Source organism: Neomonachus schauinslandi, chromosome 2, assembly GCF_002201575.2.
Source record: "Neomonachus schauinslandi chromosome 2, ASM220157v2, whole genome shotgun sequence".
NCBI classification, from domain to species: Eukaryota; Metazoa; Chordata; class Mammalia; order Carnivora; family Phocidae; genus Neomonachus; species Neomonachus schauinslandi.
The window spans coordinates 66,347,615-66,367,090 of NC_058404.1; the positions used below are offsets into that span (position 1 = coordinate 66,347,615).

Here is a 19,476-nt window from a genome sequence, read left to right on the forward strand (position 1 = left end):
TTAATTCTGGATGAATTGTTAAATTTGTTTCTGAATTTGCATAGCTGAGACCCAGTCTTCTGAAGCTATGAAGAGCTGCCAAAATGAACAGCCAATGTTCAATTCCCCATCTTTCACATCTATTTTCTGCAACATAATAGGGAGACTCTAACTCCGTAAAACTTCATAGTGTAGGCTAATGCTCTGGATCCCAGTTTCAGATTTATCAGTTAATAGCACTGTGTTATGGCAAACAGCAATCTCCTTTACCTGAATTGTTTTAATTGGGCAAACAATACTAAAATCTTTTTCAGTCTGAAATGCCCAAAAATCTATCTTATACTGCATGGAGGGAATAGTTAATTCATTTAGCTCTGTCTGACTGAGTGTAATCTGAAAAATAGTGAAAAAAATTCAATTTATTAAAGACAGAGCAAATAATGTGCCATTTGATTGACTCTAACATTAACATCCTGGGGCTTCCTTGAGATAAGTTGAAGGAATGAACACAGGTTAACATTCTTTCCTTATATCCATAATAGCTTTTTAACACACCACTGAACACACTGTTAACATACAGGAAATAGGCAGTGATTAGCTGATTGCTTTGCCCTGACTGACAAATGAGGATTCATAGCAAACTCTTCATGTTAGATTCTTTCCTTCGTATGTCTATGCAATTTCTCCTCCAAATTTACTGCATTGAATTCCATTTGTAAGTGATCACACTGAAAGTTTTAAAGCTTATTGGAGATAGTAAATTTATTCAGTATTTCATGTATTCAGTAATTTAGGCATTTAGAGAATAATATCAAATTTTCTCAAATCACACATGGTGTTTATATCACAAATTGTACAGGATAATATATTTGATTACCTCAATATTTAATTATACTTTTCATGATTTTTAAAGGTAGGAGAGTGATTATCATTATGTTCAATAGCCTTTTTCTTAAGCATGCATATTAAGTACAACATAAAGGACGCTTAGTTTGTATGTAAGAATAGAACTAATATAGAGCCTAAGTTGCCTTGTAGGTCATGAGCCTGAGTTTTTCTTCTCATGCTTAAGTAATATCTATGAAAATTAAACCAATACAATTTATATAAGCAGTGCCTTTTCAAAGTGATCATAATTCCTAAACATGGTAAAATGGGACTTATCTTAAGCTACAGATACTTCAATAGCTTTCCACTAGTAGTAACAGGTGCGGCATATCCAGAATTTACTAAAGACCAGGCACAGTGATAAGTATTTTGAAATATCATATCTTATCTTCACAGTATTCTTAAGAGTTATATACCATCTTTATTGTAAAGATGGAAAAATTGAGACTCACAGAGTTTAAATAACTTGTCAAATGTCTTCTAAAGAGTGTGCATTTAGAAATCAAACTGAGGTAAGCATCCCAGTGGTGTCTCAAATGTGAGTCTTGATGATATTGTCTCTACCCTTGAAGTTTTCCAAATTATAATGTTAAAATTAACTTGATTACGTTGGGTGACCACCCAGTTCTCTCTGCTGGATACAATTTTTGTTAGGTCAAATTTCAAAGGGAAACTGTTATTCATTAGAAAGAATTATTTTCCAAGTTGCTAGTGTTATACATATCACTGAGTGAATAGGCTTATTCTTCACATATTTCAGTTTAAAATTCAACTGTATATAATTTATTTGAAAGAAAGAAATTAAAGAAAATTAAACAAAAAAGTTGAATGGTAATTGCACTACATTTATAAGATCACAGAAGGAAAATCAAAATCATGAATTAAAAAAAATGTGACTTACAATTGTTAACATGTAAAATGTCTTGAAGTATTATCAAAATACAGTCCTGTCTATAATGCTGTGTTGCCTTTATTACAGAGCTATAAAGAGATTAAGAAATGAAATTCCAATTTTGCACAAGAACTTTTGCTTCATTGTTGTACAGAAAATCTTTTTTTTTTTTTTAACATTTTATTTATTTATTTGACAGAGAGACACAGCGAGAGAGGGAACACAAGCAGGGGGAGTGGGAGAGGGAGAAGCAGGCTTCCTGCTGAGCAGGGACCCGATGTGGGGCTTGATCCCAGGACCCTAGGACCATGACCTAAGCTGAAGGCAGATGCTTAACGACTGAGCCACCCAGGCACCCCAGAAAATCTTATTGAAGTCTTTTTTTAAAATGTCTTCCCATAACTTTTAAATCCCTCCAATGGCATAGGAAGATATGATGTTTTTGTTTTAACTAACTGCTAAATACTTTATTTATGCTTTTGATTTTAAGTCCTTCTGGTTTCTTTCAGAACTTATGGCAGAAATAATTCTATTCTCACTTGTATTCTTAGAATTTTCCTGTCTAGCGGCTCTTTTTCTTCAGGATAAACTTAGGAATTTTTTATTTTATTCTATTCTATTTCTTACCAGATTCTTCTCTCCCAATTTAGAACTCTCCTTTTTTTTTTCTTCCTCACCTCTATCCAGTGTATTAAAGGTATCTTGATAATACATGCAATGCTACCTCTGTTTTTTTTTTTTTTTTTTTTTTTTAATAACACCTAAACACTCTTATACTCTAGGCTTTTGCAAGGCACATGGCTGATTTGGAAGCATGAATTGGCAGGGCAAGTTTGTGTAGATGAGGCTTTATTTACTAATGGAGAATGAAAGTATATATGTGAATTTACATTCTTTTTTAAGGAATATAAGAATTTCTGTTGCTTCATATTCTTCCGACACATCACTAGAATTTATAATTTATGCCAGTCTGAAAGTTTTGGCTTAAATTTGCATCTATCTCCCTGATTACACATATTTAAATACTTTTTCAGATTTTCCTTAGCCATATGGATTAACTAATTCATAGAATATTTGTTCAAGTCTTCGGTTGGTGGTTCTTTGGAATTGTCTTTTACTTATTAATTTTTAGGAGATAGTTATTAATTCTCTATATGAGATCTTTGTTAGTTTTGTGGATGGCAAGTATCTTTTCCTGCTTGGTGGGTTGCATTTTTGGTCTCTTAAAAGTACATTTTGAGGAATAGGTGATATAAATTATGATGTGGTTAAACTTATAAATCATTTCCATTGTGATAAGTTTGTTGTTGTTGTTTGTTTTGTGCTTTAAAAAATCTTTCTCTGCCCCAGGAATATGAAGATACTCTTCTATATTATCAGGCATTCTTGCAGTAACAAAATTTAATGTTAAACTTTAACACTTACATTTAAACACCTTCTTTGTTCTCCTTTCCTTCATGCGTCTTTGAGCTCTCATCTAGAAGCTTTTTCCTTCTGCCAGAAGAATATCCCTCAGAGTTTACCTTAAGACAAGTTTACTAGAGATAAACTTTCTTACTCTTTTTAAAAATATATTTATTTTCATTTTTATTTGTATTTATAAAATTCTAAGATTGATTTTATTTTGTTTCATCACTTAGAAGATATCATCCCACTAGCTTCTTATTCCTATTTTTGCTAGTGAAATCAGTTACTTTTCAGGGTCCACTTGCTGTGAAGGCGATCTATATTTTCTTATTTGCAAAATTTTAAGAATTTTCTTTCTTTTTAATTTTTTTTTTTGAATTTCACTACTAAGCGTCTAGGCGTAGATTACTGTAGTTTTGCTTTGCTAGACATTTGATGATCTTTAATCTATTGATTGGCGTCTTTCAACATTTATGGAAAATTCTCAGCTACTATTTCTTCAAATATTACTTCTGTTTCAGTTTCTTTGTTTTCTCCTTCTGGGGGTTCCACATAAACCTATTTTTATTACCCTCACCTGTATTTTCAAATCTTCATCCTTCTACATTTCATTCTGTATTGTTTCTTTTAATCTCTTCCTTAGTTTTAGTAATTATCTTTTCTGTTGTGTCTCATCTGTTCTTCAGCATATCAGTTTAATTCTTAATTTCAGTTATTACATTTTCTACTTATGTAATTTCTATTGGCTCTTTCATGAATTTATAATGTTTATAGATTGTATATTTAAGGTCTTTGTCAAATTTTCTAAACTGATTTTATTTTCATAAACAGTAAATTTTATAATCCTGGTGGGTTTATTATTATTGTATGCTCTTTCTGTTTATTCTCATCATGCTGTCTTCTATCTGTGTATACCATGTTATCCTTGACTGTTTGCTGGACATTTTAAGACTTGTTTATAATAATGATTAGATGACTAGGATGATATTATCTTACTACAGAAGGGAAGATTTTATATTTTAAGAGACACCTAGATAAAATGAGCTGCAGTCCATACTATTCACTTGCAGAGTGAGGCATCTTAAAGTCTTAGCACAGAGAGGGTGGTAGTCCATTATTGCACCTATCCCCGTATGCCTGGAGGAACAAAAAGCCACCAAAGGGCATTTAAGCCTCAGTCATCTTTTCAAATTGGAAAAATTCCCAAAGCACTGTGTGAGTCAAGGTGCAATCTTATGTTTCTAAGTTACAGTTCTCTTCAGGATATAGATTGGGCAGTTCTTCACTGTCTTGTTACCTGTTTCATGAGGTAAGAGTGGAAAAGAAAACGTCTTTCATATAATCTTTTAAAAATATTATTTGTACTTATTCCAGGTTTGTTTGTTGTTTGTTTGTTGCTATGCTACTTCTTCAGTGGAAGAGTTGGTCCAAATTATCCAATCCATTGCTACCAAAGAAATGTTTCTAGATCTCTTTATAATTTATTTTTTTATTTGCAGTGCACATTCTGACATAATCAATCATACAATAGTGTACAGATAAGCAATTAGTATAAAAATTCTAGGCATTTTATCATAGTAAATTAGTGTATATCTTAACATGTCTAAATTAGGTAAGAATTAATATTTATTTTGAGAAATCACCTATTTCTTGACAAAAGATACCATCAGAATTTTCTAGTTAGTTAAGGAGTGTGTCATTGAATAAGTGTGGTTTTATTATGAGAATAGTTAATTATTCCATTTAGGATTTCTAAGTGTCCTTTTTTGTGATGCATTTCTGACTTAAGTATTTTATTTTATCTGTTTTTAATTAGTAATACTTTTAATGGAGTAGAGAAAGGAAAAACATATGTAATTTGAAAATGTTATGATAAAATTTATTCTATGTTTTATTCCTATAATAGTATTTATAAGAATAATTAGGGCAATAAGATTATGAAACGAGTATTCAAATATTCAACATAAGTCTGTACTTAGGAACTTCAAAAGAACAGAATCCTATTTATGATAAATTACATTTTTCTGATGATTTTAAGAGAATTGATGTTTAATCATAGTTACTAAAATCATCTTTTTTTAAATTGGTGTTTCACAAATATTCATATACTTTTATTCCTTTTTTGTACTATTTTTAGAACACATACTATTTTTTCCCATGTTCCTATTACTATTTCTATCACCTAGTTGCTGTTGGAATAAATGCTTCATAAATACTTACCTGCTGTGGTTGAAGTTGTGCTCAACTGTACTTGTCTCTCTGGCTTTGGATTCTGCTAGAAGAGACTTAACAATTTTTCATTACTTTGAAAACAAGCTCTTAATATTCCTCTAAGGCAAGTTGTGAAAATGAGAAAGTGCAGAAAGGGTTCCACAGGGAGATATTATTTTACTTGCCTCTTCCCTTTCCCAAGTAATCAAAAGAAAAAACTGATCTAGAAATGGCATTAGTAGTCTTCATAACGTGAGATTAGAAGAAACACCACAGCTAGAGCTCTGATTTCTTTCCTTGGATACTGAAAAGTCCTGCGGTAGGAGGCAAAGCTTATAGGTCAAAAGCAGTACTGAAGTTTTAAAGAAACTTAATACCATCTGCTATACCTAGCCTATGTGTTTTTATGTTTTTATCTTTGTTCAAGACCTCAACTGACTCTTGATATCATGTGATACATGATCTTACTTAAAGAAGACTTTTCGTATGTGCATTATCATTGGAGCTGAAAGGATAGAGGAGGGTACAAAAATGGTAGATCTTATTTTCTGCAAAGCAATTGTCTCTACATCACTAGCATAAGATGTGGATAGAATGCCAAAGAATGAAATATGCTATCATTAATGTATATCTATGAAAATGTAGATTAACACTAATTAATAAGAAATTAAATTTTCAATATTTTCCCTGGGAACTCCGTTCTAAAGAGACAACTATGAACACTAAATATACACAAGCACTCAGAGACGACAAACCTGTACTAATAGCTCTTAAAATAAATCTTAAATTGGCTTACAAATCGATCTATAGTTATTGTTTTAGGTTGTTAATGCATTTCTAGAAATGATCATTGTTTCTTTATAAAACATAAATCCGGTATGCTTTATGTGTACTTTCTTCCCCATTAAAACATGTTTCGTGAAATTTAGAATATAAGAATAAAAGTGTGAGATTAAATCTTTGTTAATAGCTATCAGAAAGACTAGTAAAGATAAGGATGACAATTTTGTAGATAAAAGACATTTTGCTGGGGGGCGCCTAGGTGGCTCAGTTGTTTAAGCGACTGCCTTCATCTCAGGTCATGATCCCAGGGTCTTGGGATCGAGTCCCACATCGGGCTCTCTGCTCAGCGGGGAGCCTGCTTCTCCCTCTGACCCTCCCCCCCTCTCATGCTCTCTCTCTCTATGTCATTCTGTCTCTCAAATAAATAAATAAAATCTTTAAAAAAAAGCCATTTTGCTGTTATATTTATTTAAGGAAAAAAGCACTTGATTTTGAGAAGTAGTAAGTGAACATAATTGGCTTTGTGTATGTAGATATATATGATATATTAGGGAAGAGGAGAAATGTATATGTAGCATGAAATATGCAGGAAAAAAATTATAAAGAGTTTCAAAATACATATCATTATTTAATAATACATATTACTGAGATAGTTTTAAAAATAATTTTAAAATGTAATCTCCAAATTAGAGAAAAACTTTTTTACTGTGCAAGTTAATATGCCCTGGGTGAATAGTAATTCTTATTTCTCATTATGCATCCTCTCAAAAAAGTTACATTTTAGAAAGATATCCCACATTGTTATGCCAAATCTCAGCATTTACTCTAACATGTTCATATTATCTAATTAGCATTGTTAATGTATAACTACTAAAAGCACATCTAATTTGAATGGCCTGAGACCTAATACCAGATGTAGGAGGTTAGTGAAAAGATTCTAAGGTGACTTAGTAGCAATTGTATTTCTAAATGTCAGAGTAGCCAATGCTAACATGCTGATTTTAGAACCAGATGTCCCATTATTTCTTACATGATTTTATGAGAAACCAGAAGCTGGAATTCAGAAATGTTAATGAAAACTTATTAATAATCCTTATAATACTCTACATGATGTTATTACTTTTATAATTCTCCCTTTTTCTATAAGTTCGTAATATTTAAAAAAAAAAAAAAAGACCTAGGGACGCCTGGGTGGCTCAGTTGGTTAAGTGTCCAAATCTTGACTTCAGCTCAGGTCATGATCTAGGGTTGTGAGATTGAGCTCCACATCAGGGTCCGTCCTCAGTGAGGAGTCTGCTTGAGATTCTCTCTCTCCCTCTCTGCCCCTAACCCCCTCGCTCTCTCTCTCTCAAATGAATAAATAAAATCTTTTTTAAAAAAGACCTAAAGAAATACTGTGTCTGCAAATTTCAAATGTTTTCTATGCCTAATTGGCCAAATATATTTTAGTGATTTTATAGAAAGAAAGAAAGAAAGAAAGAAAGAAAGAAAGAAGAAAGAAAGAAAGAAAGAAAGAAAGAAAGAAAGAAAGAAAGAAAGAGAAACAGTATGAGTATTAAAGAAAAGAAGATTAAGCATATTACCTATGTTCTATTGCTCAAGAATCATTGAAATAAAATGTGAATAGGGATAAATGTCATTAGGGAACATTAGGCTGTCAATACTAATGACTGAGCAAGGTCCTTGTTAACAATTTGTATCATTTCTATAAGTGATGTTATGACAAAAATAATAAATTGGACTGAGTCTCTCTCATAGGGTTTTTCAATTTCAAAGGCATGCCTACCTCCTTCTTTGACAATGCAAAACACTGCCGCCTTGAGTCATTAAGGTTTTTAGATTTAAACACTAGATCTTATACAACAAGTAAGAGTCAGTTTATTTCATTTATATTCATCAGCTAATGGTGCGGCAGGCAGGGTTCCTGACAACAGAGATCATTTAACATTGCATGTGGGAGATTGTATGTTCAATCCTGGTCTTTCAATACAAAAATGTATGCCATTTTTGGCATGACAATTTGTGATGCTACCAAAAAATAAAGTAACTTTACCAAATAGTGGCATTCTATAAAATATATTTGATTGGCATTTCTCTTTCTTCTCAAGATGACATGGGATTCAGAAAGAGAGAAAAAGAAGGTAGAATGGTGAAAGGAAAGGAGAGGGGTTTGCAGAGGAGACAGCAAAGATTGCACCTGATACATATTTATTGCAAATTAAAAGCCACGGCTTTTCTATACTCAATGCCCCCATGAAAAATATCATCAATCACAACGAAGAAACAAAAGACCATCATTGTCCCCCCCCCACCCATGGAAATTTCATTTCAGAATATTGATTTGTGATATTCTAACCTGGCTAAGACTGAGCAAAGTCAAAATGTAGTCAGTGTAGAAAAGTTAGTGTCTGTGAATGTGAACTGATGAAGACTAACAGGAAGCTTTCGCATGGATGAAAACCAGTAGGATTATCTAGTCATCTCTCATGACAATCCACAATGACAGACTTGTTAATTCCCATAACTGGTAAAGATTGCCTGAAAACACAAAAGGAAAGCCAGATCCAGATTACAAATTATATTTTCTGGGTCGGCATAATTATTAGGAGAAATATGTTAAATAGTTAAAATATTATATTTAACTTTAAAATTTAAGGATCAGGAAGCAACTGTACTGTCCCAACATTGTCTGGCTGATAAAGGCAGCTGACAGCATTTCACTTAATTGCTGTTTGGTTGGTGAACTTCAGTTTTCCCTCCGTCAACTTCCCAAATAAATCTTATCCCTTTACAGTCAATTTATGTTTCCCAGCAGAATGATGCATTTTACCCATTCAGCTATGCTAGCGTTCTCTGAAGCCAGCCAGCAATGATCTCACCTCACCTACAATATAAATCTATCAGTGAATAAACAACATCATTTTTATTTCAATGCCGATGACACACTACATGTCGATTTGGCAGTTAAATAATTTATCTCTCTTTTGGGTGCAATCTGCCAGGCTTATTATAACTCTACTTCTGATATTCATTTCATGTTTCATAGTTCTTTTCCTCACGAGGATGCTTGTCAATCAATTAAATTGAAATGTCATTCTGACCTTTTATTGGAAACAATTTATTCTTTTTTTCCATTTCATCACAAGCTTTTTTCCATTTTATTCAAACTAAAAGCCTTAATTACTACTATTCAGAGACTTTATACTAATTAACCTTATAAAACTACATGCTCATCAACATTACTAACCCTTTATCTTTCCAGAGGTTATCCAGTTGAGTCTGCCTGAGGATCAGAAACTAAGCATTACAACGGCAACTGTGGGGCAAAGTGCTGTTCTGAGCTGTGCCATTCGGGGGGCACCGAGACCCCCCATCATCTGGCAAAGGAACAATATTATTCTAAATAATTTAGATTTGGAAGACATCAATGTGAGTACATAAATAGATGTTGCTTTATAATTTGTGTGTTTCACGTGATATACTCTAGACTTTGTGAAGTCTGAGCAGCTTAATGAATACCGGATGTAGAGTAGAAGAAGATTATTGGAACATTGTCATATCCACACTAGTGACTGGTAGGTGCACTATAGATCGTTTGAAATTATCCAAATCACTTGTGTAGATGTAGTAATCAGGTTATGTAGCCCTGTATTGGTGGGATCATATCAACTTAAACCAATTCTCTCTGATTGTCAGAATTTCTACAATTATCAACAATTAATCTTTATGTATTTGTTATTATGGTTGAGCAACAGCCTAAAGCTTGTGAGGTGTTAGATTGTGTAAAGACAGTTTTTGCTTCAAATACTTCATAGTGTATTAGAAATAATAAACATTAATCAAGCAATAAATGGTTTATTTTTCTAGAATGAAATTGGAATAAATCTCTCCAATCAGGTTCACTCCTAGAGACCCAGAATCTTAAACTCAATTTGAAAGGGTACAGCTTTGAAAATGAAACAGAAACAGGGTATTCATCTGTATCTTCCATGTTATGTGTTCCAAGTGAGGGTTAAAAAGTATACATCATCCTAGACGATGAAAAGACGTAAAAATTGTGTGTTACGGGATGCCCTGGAAATGACGTAGGGCAATCCTTTGTCTTAGTGATTTTGGGATTTTATGATCTCCATGCACATAAATTTCAGTTACTTTTTTATTATTGCTCAAGAAAGCCATCACCTGTTCGTTCATTCTTTGTTGTTTCATAAAGAAACCTCTAAAGAAAGCAGCATAAAGAACTCTAAAACATAGGTCCAAGAGAGTCACTCTTATGTATTACATCTTACTAATATTCTTGTTTAATGTCCTCAAATGATTCAAAACAGAAGCTTTCCAATTTTAATTTTTTTATTTAATATTTTTTTCCTAAATTTGTTTATATATGTGAAAGTTCTTCAGAGAGTATATGGAGAATAATACTTAATTCTTAAGATATCAAGAACACTGTGCATTAGAATAGCTATAATTTTAGCAGTATTCAACAGTCTTTGAGAGACATGGGTTTGCTTATATGTTGTTATGTCTACATTTTATCTTTTATTTTCTACCTTCATTCCTACTATCAAATTTTCCATGTTATGTCCAGAGGCCCATGTATTCTATGGTGCTGTGGTTTGAATACATGGCCCATGTATTCTATGGTGCTGTGGTTTGAATACCTCAAAATAAGCTCATTTGAATTGTTTCAGTAAGGAAGGGTATGCTATGAGTAATCTGTGGAAAAATTGTAAAAATGGGCACATTCTTTTGCCTGGATCTTGTGTTATTTTGTTTACTTCCTAACTTCTGACTCTGTTCTAGAAACTTGAAATTTCTAAGAAAATGATTATAGATAAGTTAGGTGTCCAAAATATATGTAAGCATGAGATAAATTCTGACATCAATAAATTGATTTTTATTGGATAAAGTTATTTTGGTTACATTTCATAAATTTCATTTTGAAATTTTGAAAATTTCAAAAACATTTTTAAGATTTAAAAAGTTTTGATTTCATTACTAGTCATATTTAAATAAATTGGACAAGCATTCATAACCTATAGTATACGTATAACTTTCAACATTCCAAATGAAACTGCAGGGATATCTTTGAAAGGGATATTTATTTAACTTTCCAGTATACCACTGGTGTTTTCATTTACATGCATTTACCAATATAACTAAGGTGTGAAGTAAAAGTTATAAAATATTACTTGTGTTTTGTTTTATACTTAACCTGTTTAAAGTCTGCTATAAAATAAGGACTTCACCATGGAAATAAATTATTTATCTATATCTATTTATCCATCTGTATGTAGACTTTATTATAGTTAATAAGCTAACTATATAGTTTATATATATGTATAACTGCATTAAATATAATAAACTATTATATAGTCAGCCATATAGTATTATAATATATATATTATATTATATAGTTTATTACATGTATGTGTGAATATATATATATAGAGAGAGAGAGAGAGAGAAAGAGAAAGTCAGTACTGTCTCTAGTGGACATCTGATATGTCATCTGATTACTCAACATCTTTTGAACAACCCTTCAGATATTTTGGCAGTGCTTTGGTTCTTTGCTTTCCCAAACTAGAAACCACAGTCTGACTTAATTAGCCTTCTTTGCAGTTAGGGAGCAGATATATGAATAAGGCAAAGACACTGCTGACCCAAGACTTCATTGTGTAAGCAAGAGCAGGGAATCACAGGTGCTTTACGGAATTCACTCTCCCCATCTGTCCTTCCTGGTGAGTGCTGTGGCAGCAGATTTTACTTGCAAGGACAACAGTGATGAAAGTTCTGGAATTGGTCAGTATTCAGCTTCAATTGGATCTTCATGGGTCAATCTCAATATGGGGCTTGTGCTTTTTTCCTGGCTTCTCATTCCCTAAGGATGACACTCAGTGCTGGATATCCTATGACCTCCCTAATATCTTCATTAAATGGCATTCTTGCTCAAAACTAGCTAGAATCGGTTCTATTGTTTGCCCCTAAGAATGTCGTCTAAATAATTTTATGGGTTTAATAAGTTGAGAAACATCTGTAGTTATATCTTCTTAAAATGTATGTTTATCATTAGATATAGATTTTGGATGTGTTGAAAGATCAAGATGACCTTACTATATTATAAAATACATTCTTTGTTTATAAGCAAAGAGGACTTTCAAAACTTCCAGATATGAGTCAGTTTTATACCCAAGTATATTGGGTGTAAATTATACCAAAGTATATATTTGTTTCCACAAGAGTGGGTTTAATTCCCATTAAATTATGTAAGGTTAAAATTATAAGTGTTTTTCATGTCAAAGAAATTGATGACAATTTTCAATATTCTTTCTGATTCTTTAATATATATTAGGTAGGATTTAACATATATTTACCTAGGCAACACATAAATGCTTTCTGATTGCAAAAGATTAAAATAATATAAACATTTTTTAAAAGCATAATTACCCCTCCTTTTTTTATATCCACTTATTCCCATTCTTAAGTGCAAAAGAAATCCTGTGAGTCCGTTTTTAATCTCCCTCCATGCATTGCAAATATAATTTGATTTATTTAGTAGGATAGATTCATATTAATTCTCATTATGTCACTACTTCATTACCTTATTAGCCCTAAAGACAACTCCATGAAGCAGGGAAGCTTTTTTTAAGCAATGAATCTTACCCTCATTTGCATATGTGGGGATTTATGCTAAGAGCATTGTTCATCCAAGGTTGTTGAAGGAATAAGTGGTAGTGCTGGAATGTTTATATGGCATGATTGACTTCAGTTCTCGAGCTTCACCACTGCATGGAAGTGAGATGGTCTGTCATTTTCTGCTACCCTTTGCAAAATGTATCCCAAATAATTCTGGCCCCTATCCATTACTAATAGGTTTTATAGTCTGTGCTATTATGTGTAGGGCTGATTGATATTCACTTGATGTTAGAAGCCTTTCATTTGGCCTATCTTCTGTTTTGGACCCAGTGAATAAAAGAACACTACTGAACTACTGGAAGCAGTGACACAGTGGTTTGCAAAATGGGCTGGGGATTCAGACTGTCTGGATTCCAATTAATATTCAGTCTCTTGGGAGTGATATGTCCTCAAGGTATTTAACCGCCCTATGCCCAGCTTCCTTATCTGTAAATTGAAGATAACAGTAGAATGAACTCATTTTTGCATGAGAACTAATGAGATAAAGTATTTTTAAACTGGTAATACTCTATGTCACAGGGTAAATGTTCTTTGCTTTTTCTTCTCTCTTGTCCTCCTCCTCTTCCTCTTTCTTCTCTTCTTCCTAATATAGGTTTCAACAGCACAGAAACACTCAACCTGCCTTAAACAACAGGAATTCAATGTTAGGACACATATGGTAGTAAGAGAGTTTGGGAACTAACAGGAAATGCCCCCACCAAATTTGTTCCAGCTGTAGTCACTGAAACTGGAAGTTTTTTTTTTTTTTCTATTCAATGCAGCTTTAGGAATTATACTGACTTAACTTCCTACTAGCAATCTTGTATTAATCTCTGCTCTGAAGATATGCCATTAAATTCACTCGGCTACTATACATTCATATATTTTCCATCATATAGGTGTGTTCAGTCCTTTTTCTGCCTAAGTTCCTGCAATAGATAATTGCTTTACTTTGATCTTTCTGCTTTGGGTGCAACTTGGCACACAAACTACAATTCTGGCATTATTGTGATTGAGCCTGAGTCCTAATCCTGGTCTGATGAGCTATGACCAGGGAATGCAGATGAGGAGCTTTGAGGTTTCGAACATGACTCTCCTGTTGACCTTGCTTCTCTCGAGCTGGTTCTTAGATTCCAATCCTAGTTTTGCCACTTATTAGCTATGCAATCACAATGAATTGATTGAAGCAATTTAAGTTACAGTCTCTTCATCTGTAAAAGGAGGGATTGTCATAAGATTCAATGGTGCATACCAGATTGAACATAAAATATAAGTTATTTATTTTATCACTATCAGTAGTTTGATTCAATATGGCATGTTGATCATGCTTAATAACAAATGTAAAGCCCTATGAAAATATTATTTTGAAATAACCTGATGTAATTTATATTATTATGACTTTCAACAACTTTAAAGGTAGACTTGCTAGATAAAATGCAGAACTCACAGATACATTTGGATTTCAGATATACAATAAATATTTTTTTCACTATAGGTATGTACCAAATATTGCATGGGATATACTTCATACAAGAATCATTCTTGTCTGTCTGAAATTTAACTTTAGTTAGGTGCTGCATTTTATTTACTGTGTCTGGCATTCTCCTAACATGAAAGTCAAGTTGGCTTAAATACTGCATGAAACCGTTTTCTTACAAATGATACTGTGGCTTACATCACTGAGATTAAAAGTTGGAACTGTTAAAAGTTCATGTGAATTTAATACATTGGCTTTGTAGATTCCTTATTTTTTTCCCATCTTAACATTCATTCTGTGATTTTTGTTTCTTTTACATCTGTCTAACCTGTTAGTAATTGTGCCTTGCATTTAGAAGAGACTAGGAAAAACATGGATTAAATTCACAAGAGTTTATTCTTTCATAAAATATACCTTCCATAGCTGGCATGATTGCTCCATGAAGCATCTGGACCTCAATCTTCTATCTTCTTTTCTGGCATTCCAAGAGCTTGGCTTTTATCGTTAAGGTCATCTCAGGGATCAAGAGGGCTGTTGGAGCTCCAGCCACCAATCTATATTCCATCATTCTACAGTCCAGAGCCACAGCAGTACAAAGCAGGTAAAAGATAAAGGAACTTATTCCTGGAAGTCCCACAACCTTTTATGGGTCACCGATGAGCAATAACTGCAATAACTGTACTAGGGACACTAAATACCACTGTTTAGCTAGGCATACTGCTCAGCCTTCTGTTACAAAGGAGGAGCAGGAGAGCAATCTCTACTTCTCTATCCACGGCCATCTAAGAGGATAGAAGACATTCTACTTTTTTCTTTATACTTTTATTTTGTTTTGTTTTTCAGCATTGATTAAATATGATTATCCATCTGAATTCAAATCTGAGCACCTCTGCACACCAACTCTATTCCTTTGGTAGTTTTATCAGTCCTCATCTTATTTCTTTGATTGTGAATTTTGCATTTATAGGCCTCTCATTAAATATTCTACTAAGTTTTATTTATTTACTTATTTTTCATTCAATCTAATGATTTTTTTCTGATCATTCTTTTTTTTAAATTTATTTAAATTCAATTAATTAATATATAGTGTATTATTAGTTTCAGAGATAAGAGTTCAGTGATTCAGCAGTTTCTCTGATCATTCTTAAAATAGTTCTATCCTGGGATGCCTGGGTGGCTCAGCTGGTTAGGTGTCTGCCTTCATCTCAGGTCATGATCCCAGGGTCCTAAGATCAAGCCCCTCACGGGCTCCCTGCTTGTGCTTTCTCTCTCTCTCTGACAAATAAATAAATAAAATCATAAAAAAAAGAAAAAAGAAAAAAGATAGTTCTATCCCTCTGGCTTATCTGAAGCAATTCTCACCATGTACAGTTAACATCCACTTAAAGCAAAGCATTCTCTTAAAAAATGATAAATAAACATAGACAATAAACCAGTTGAAATAATCACTTTAATTCAAATCAAAATCCAATTGCAGGTGTGGCAGTGTGCATATTAGTTTTTGTTTGTTTTTAATGCTAGATCTCCTCATAAGTATGTAGCTGGCAAAACGAACACTGGGAGATAACATATCACAGCATAATAAAAAAATTAATCAAAATTAAAAACTTTAATAAAATAAAATTTTATTTTATTGTATTTTTATTTTAACATGTCTGCATTTTTAAAGCCATTGAATGCTTAATATAGAATACTATACCTTATTCTGATAAAAATAAAATGTTTCAGAATATGTACTGAACTTCAAATTTAGAAGTCAAATCCCCAAGTCATGCTTAGTTCCCAAAGACTGAAAGAAGTGATTTTAGCAGTAGAGAATTCTGACTCCACTACTCAGTTTTAATACTTACAGCACTGTAAAGATACAACTTTTTCCTTTAAATCTATGAATTTTAAAGTTCTCATATATACAAAAGGGGCATTTTTAACCTTTAGGCTATTCTTTGATAACAGAACCCAAATTATGTTCACCAATAAGAACAATTTTGTTAGCAAGATTTCATTTTAACTTTTTAGAAACCTATAGTGTTCTATTTTAATCTGGAACCTATTGGAGTATAACATCAAAACTAGTTATTAAAAAGGAAGTTATTGACTTTTTTCTTTGCTAGACTATAAACAATCCATTTTTTTATCCCCTTAACGAAAAATGTAGACATTTAATGTTTGTAATATAATACATCATTCACCATGTAATTTTTATCACTAATTTATTTTTAATATAAGCCTGAGGCCATTGTGGCTCTTAAAATCCAGGGGAATTGGAGAATATTTACAATTCGAAATCTTCTAAGCCGAAGAAAGCAAGGAGCATTGGCAAAGCTAAAGATGTTGGATTTCTTCCACAAATACCAAATATGCAGCATGCATTCATTTTCCACCTATATAATTGTTAAATGGGTGAAATTACATGTGATCATAAACATTGCCTAAGAGCATGCTGCTTTAAAATGAATATTATTCCTAAATTACTTTGTTCTGCTTATATAATGAAACACTGAATATTACAATTCACTTCTTAAGAAAGTATTAAAATCAGTAATTTAAAAAATATTTTAAAATATCTTTGGCCATATTTTTTTGGGACTTATTCTTGCAAATAGCAATATATAAAAATGAAATGCTCATGTGTGGATTGGTGAATGAAATATTCACATACTAGTTTGTATGTGATAGGTTATGTGTTTTTTTTTATTTTTAAAATTTCAGGTTCAGTTTTCAAAGTTGTGACAGATCATGTTATTTTAATAAGTTTATGAAGAATATTAACACAGAAACATGACTACTATGACATTCTTTTTTTCTCAATAAGAACTTTTGCTAAATATCGATATAGATTCATTCTTAAATTGATGAAGCTATTTTTTTTCATCATATGTCTGAACCCATGGCTTCAACTACTATATTTAAGCTGATACATTCTAAGTTATAATTCTATTTAAAATTTCTCTCCTCTTTCTCTCTTTCTTTTTTTTGTTTTTTGTTTGAATGTGTGAAATCTGATGAAAGAAAGATGTTGGGGTTCAGAGCTGATGTCCAAGAAAGAATTCTTGAAACATCTTTGGAGCAAAAAGGTGGTTTTATTAAAGGACAGGGACAGGACCCGTGGGCAGAAATACTGCACTGGGGTCATGGAGGAGTGGCTGAGTAAATACTTTCAAGTTGGGAGGGGGTTAGGGATAGCGTAAGTCTCTAAGGAATTTTGGAAGCAAGGTTTCCAGGACCTTGAGGGGGCTAGCTATTGTTAGGAAAAGGTCATTTATTACTGTCTAGTAAAACCATAGTCATGAGACCCTTCAGATGTATATCGGTGGGCCATATGCTTGGGGGCTGATTGCCATCATGTATTTTGAGGGGTAGAGATAAAGGACGTCTCCAAAGGAATTTTTATATGTTAGACTTACAGGATCCTGTGGGTTGTGCTAGGATTGCCTTCTGCCCTTAATGAAGTATTAACATCCAGGCAGCTGAGCTCTAAGAGGAATGTCACTCGGGGCGCCTGGGTGGCTCAGTCGTTGGGCGTCTGCCTTCGGCTCAGGTCATGGTCCCAGGGTCCTGGGATCGAGCCCCGCATCGGGCTCCCTGCTCCGCGGGAGGCCTGCTTCTCCCTCTCCCACTCCCCGCGCTTGTGTTCCCTCTCTCACTGTGTCTCTCTCTGTCAAATAAATAAATAAAATCTTTAAAAAAAAAAAAAAAAAAAAGAGGAATGTCACTCTGCCTGTTTCAAGGACTTGTCAGTGGGCTGTAAATAGTAAGGAAATTTAATTCTTCTTTTGCCTCTGTTTCCCACATCAAAATCCAGACCAATTATCTTTATCCTCAAACCTGCAACATTTGCAGTGTTTCCTATTCCATGTCAATGTAGCCAGAAAACTAAGTCCTGCTCAAGTTCTCTCTCAATTTGTCCCTCAAATCTGATCTGTTACAAAACCTTGTGAATTTAACTTTTTAAATTTATCTTAAATCTCTTCTGTCATCTCATTTCCACTATGGCTGCCTTAGTTTAAGTTTATAATTTCTCACCTTCAAACTTGATCCTTTCCTACTGAGACTGCCCCTCCATTTAAACCTGCACTTCATATTACAGGCAGACAGCTCCTCATAAAATTTACATTTGGCCATTTTGCATTCCTCTTTAAAACCCTTTAATGGCTGTTTGTAGCTTTCATGAAAAAAAGAAAAAGATTCAAATTATTAACTTATTCTGGAAAGTCTATTTCTTTATTAATTCTTCGTACTATTCATACATATTCATTCTTTCCTACAACCCCTCCAAAACACTAGCTGCTTTCTATTAGGTTGTGTTATTATTACCATTCTCAAACACATTCTTCTCTCTACTGGAAAACCTTCCCTTGTCTTTTTAATTTACCTAAATCCAATGAATTCTTTACAAATAGATAAATGCTTCTTATGCCTAAATTTGACTTTTTTTTTCAAGTTCTTTGTCTAGCAATTACCATACTTGTTGCATATAATAGAACTATTAACATTCTTGCCTTTCTTCTCTAGACTAGAAACTCTGAGCTCAAGGACCTTTACATATTCAACTTTGGATTATGATGTTAGCCTTGTACTGACACCCAGGAGATAATAAAATTCAAATGTGCAAATAACAAATGACATAGTGATATTTCTAATATTCATAATTATGCATTATTGAGTTTATTTGTATACTTTTTATATTCAATATGTTGCTAGAGACTTTATTTACTTCCTGTAGCTACATGCAGGGTTATCAATCAACTGATGTTTATTGGCAGTCAATCATTTAAGCCTAACATGCCTCAACAATTTCTGGATTCCATTTCTTTAATAACATTTCTCATTAAGCATATTGATTTTTTACTATAGTTTCAATTTAATCTCCTATCATATGCAATAAGGGGGGGAGAAAAAGATGAGGGGCAACACATATTTGGTCATTATTTAATCTTCATGTATTCAACAAATATTGATTTAACTGGTACGCTTTTCCAGGCACTCAGTTAAATGCTGAGGATATACCTATAAGAGACACCATTCCAGTCTTGAAAATCTCACAGATTAAAGGAATCAAAAAAGAATACAACTACATTATATTTAATAATGCAGTATGAAAGTTTCATAAATACAGATCTTCCTGACTTGGAGCTATGGCTCACTGCTGCTCAGCATCACCAGA

The 19,476-nt window shown here is 32.9% G+C and overlaps 1 protein-coding gene across 3 annotated transcripts in view; it reads left to right on the forward strand.

The window, feature by feature from the left end:
- FSTL5 (follistatin like 5) overlaps positions 1-19,476 on the forward strand; it is a 673,395-nt gene that overhangs the window by 417,517 nt on the left and 236,402 nt on the right. For all 3 annotated transcript variants that reach the window (XM_021698885.1, XM_021698886.1, XM_021698887.1), the window contains exon 6: positions 9,423-9,589. In XM_021698885.1, the coding sequence (XP_021554560.1) occupies positions 9,423-9,589 (167 nt within the window). The remainder of the gene's footprint in view (positions 1-9,422; positions 9,590-19,476) is intronic.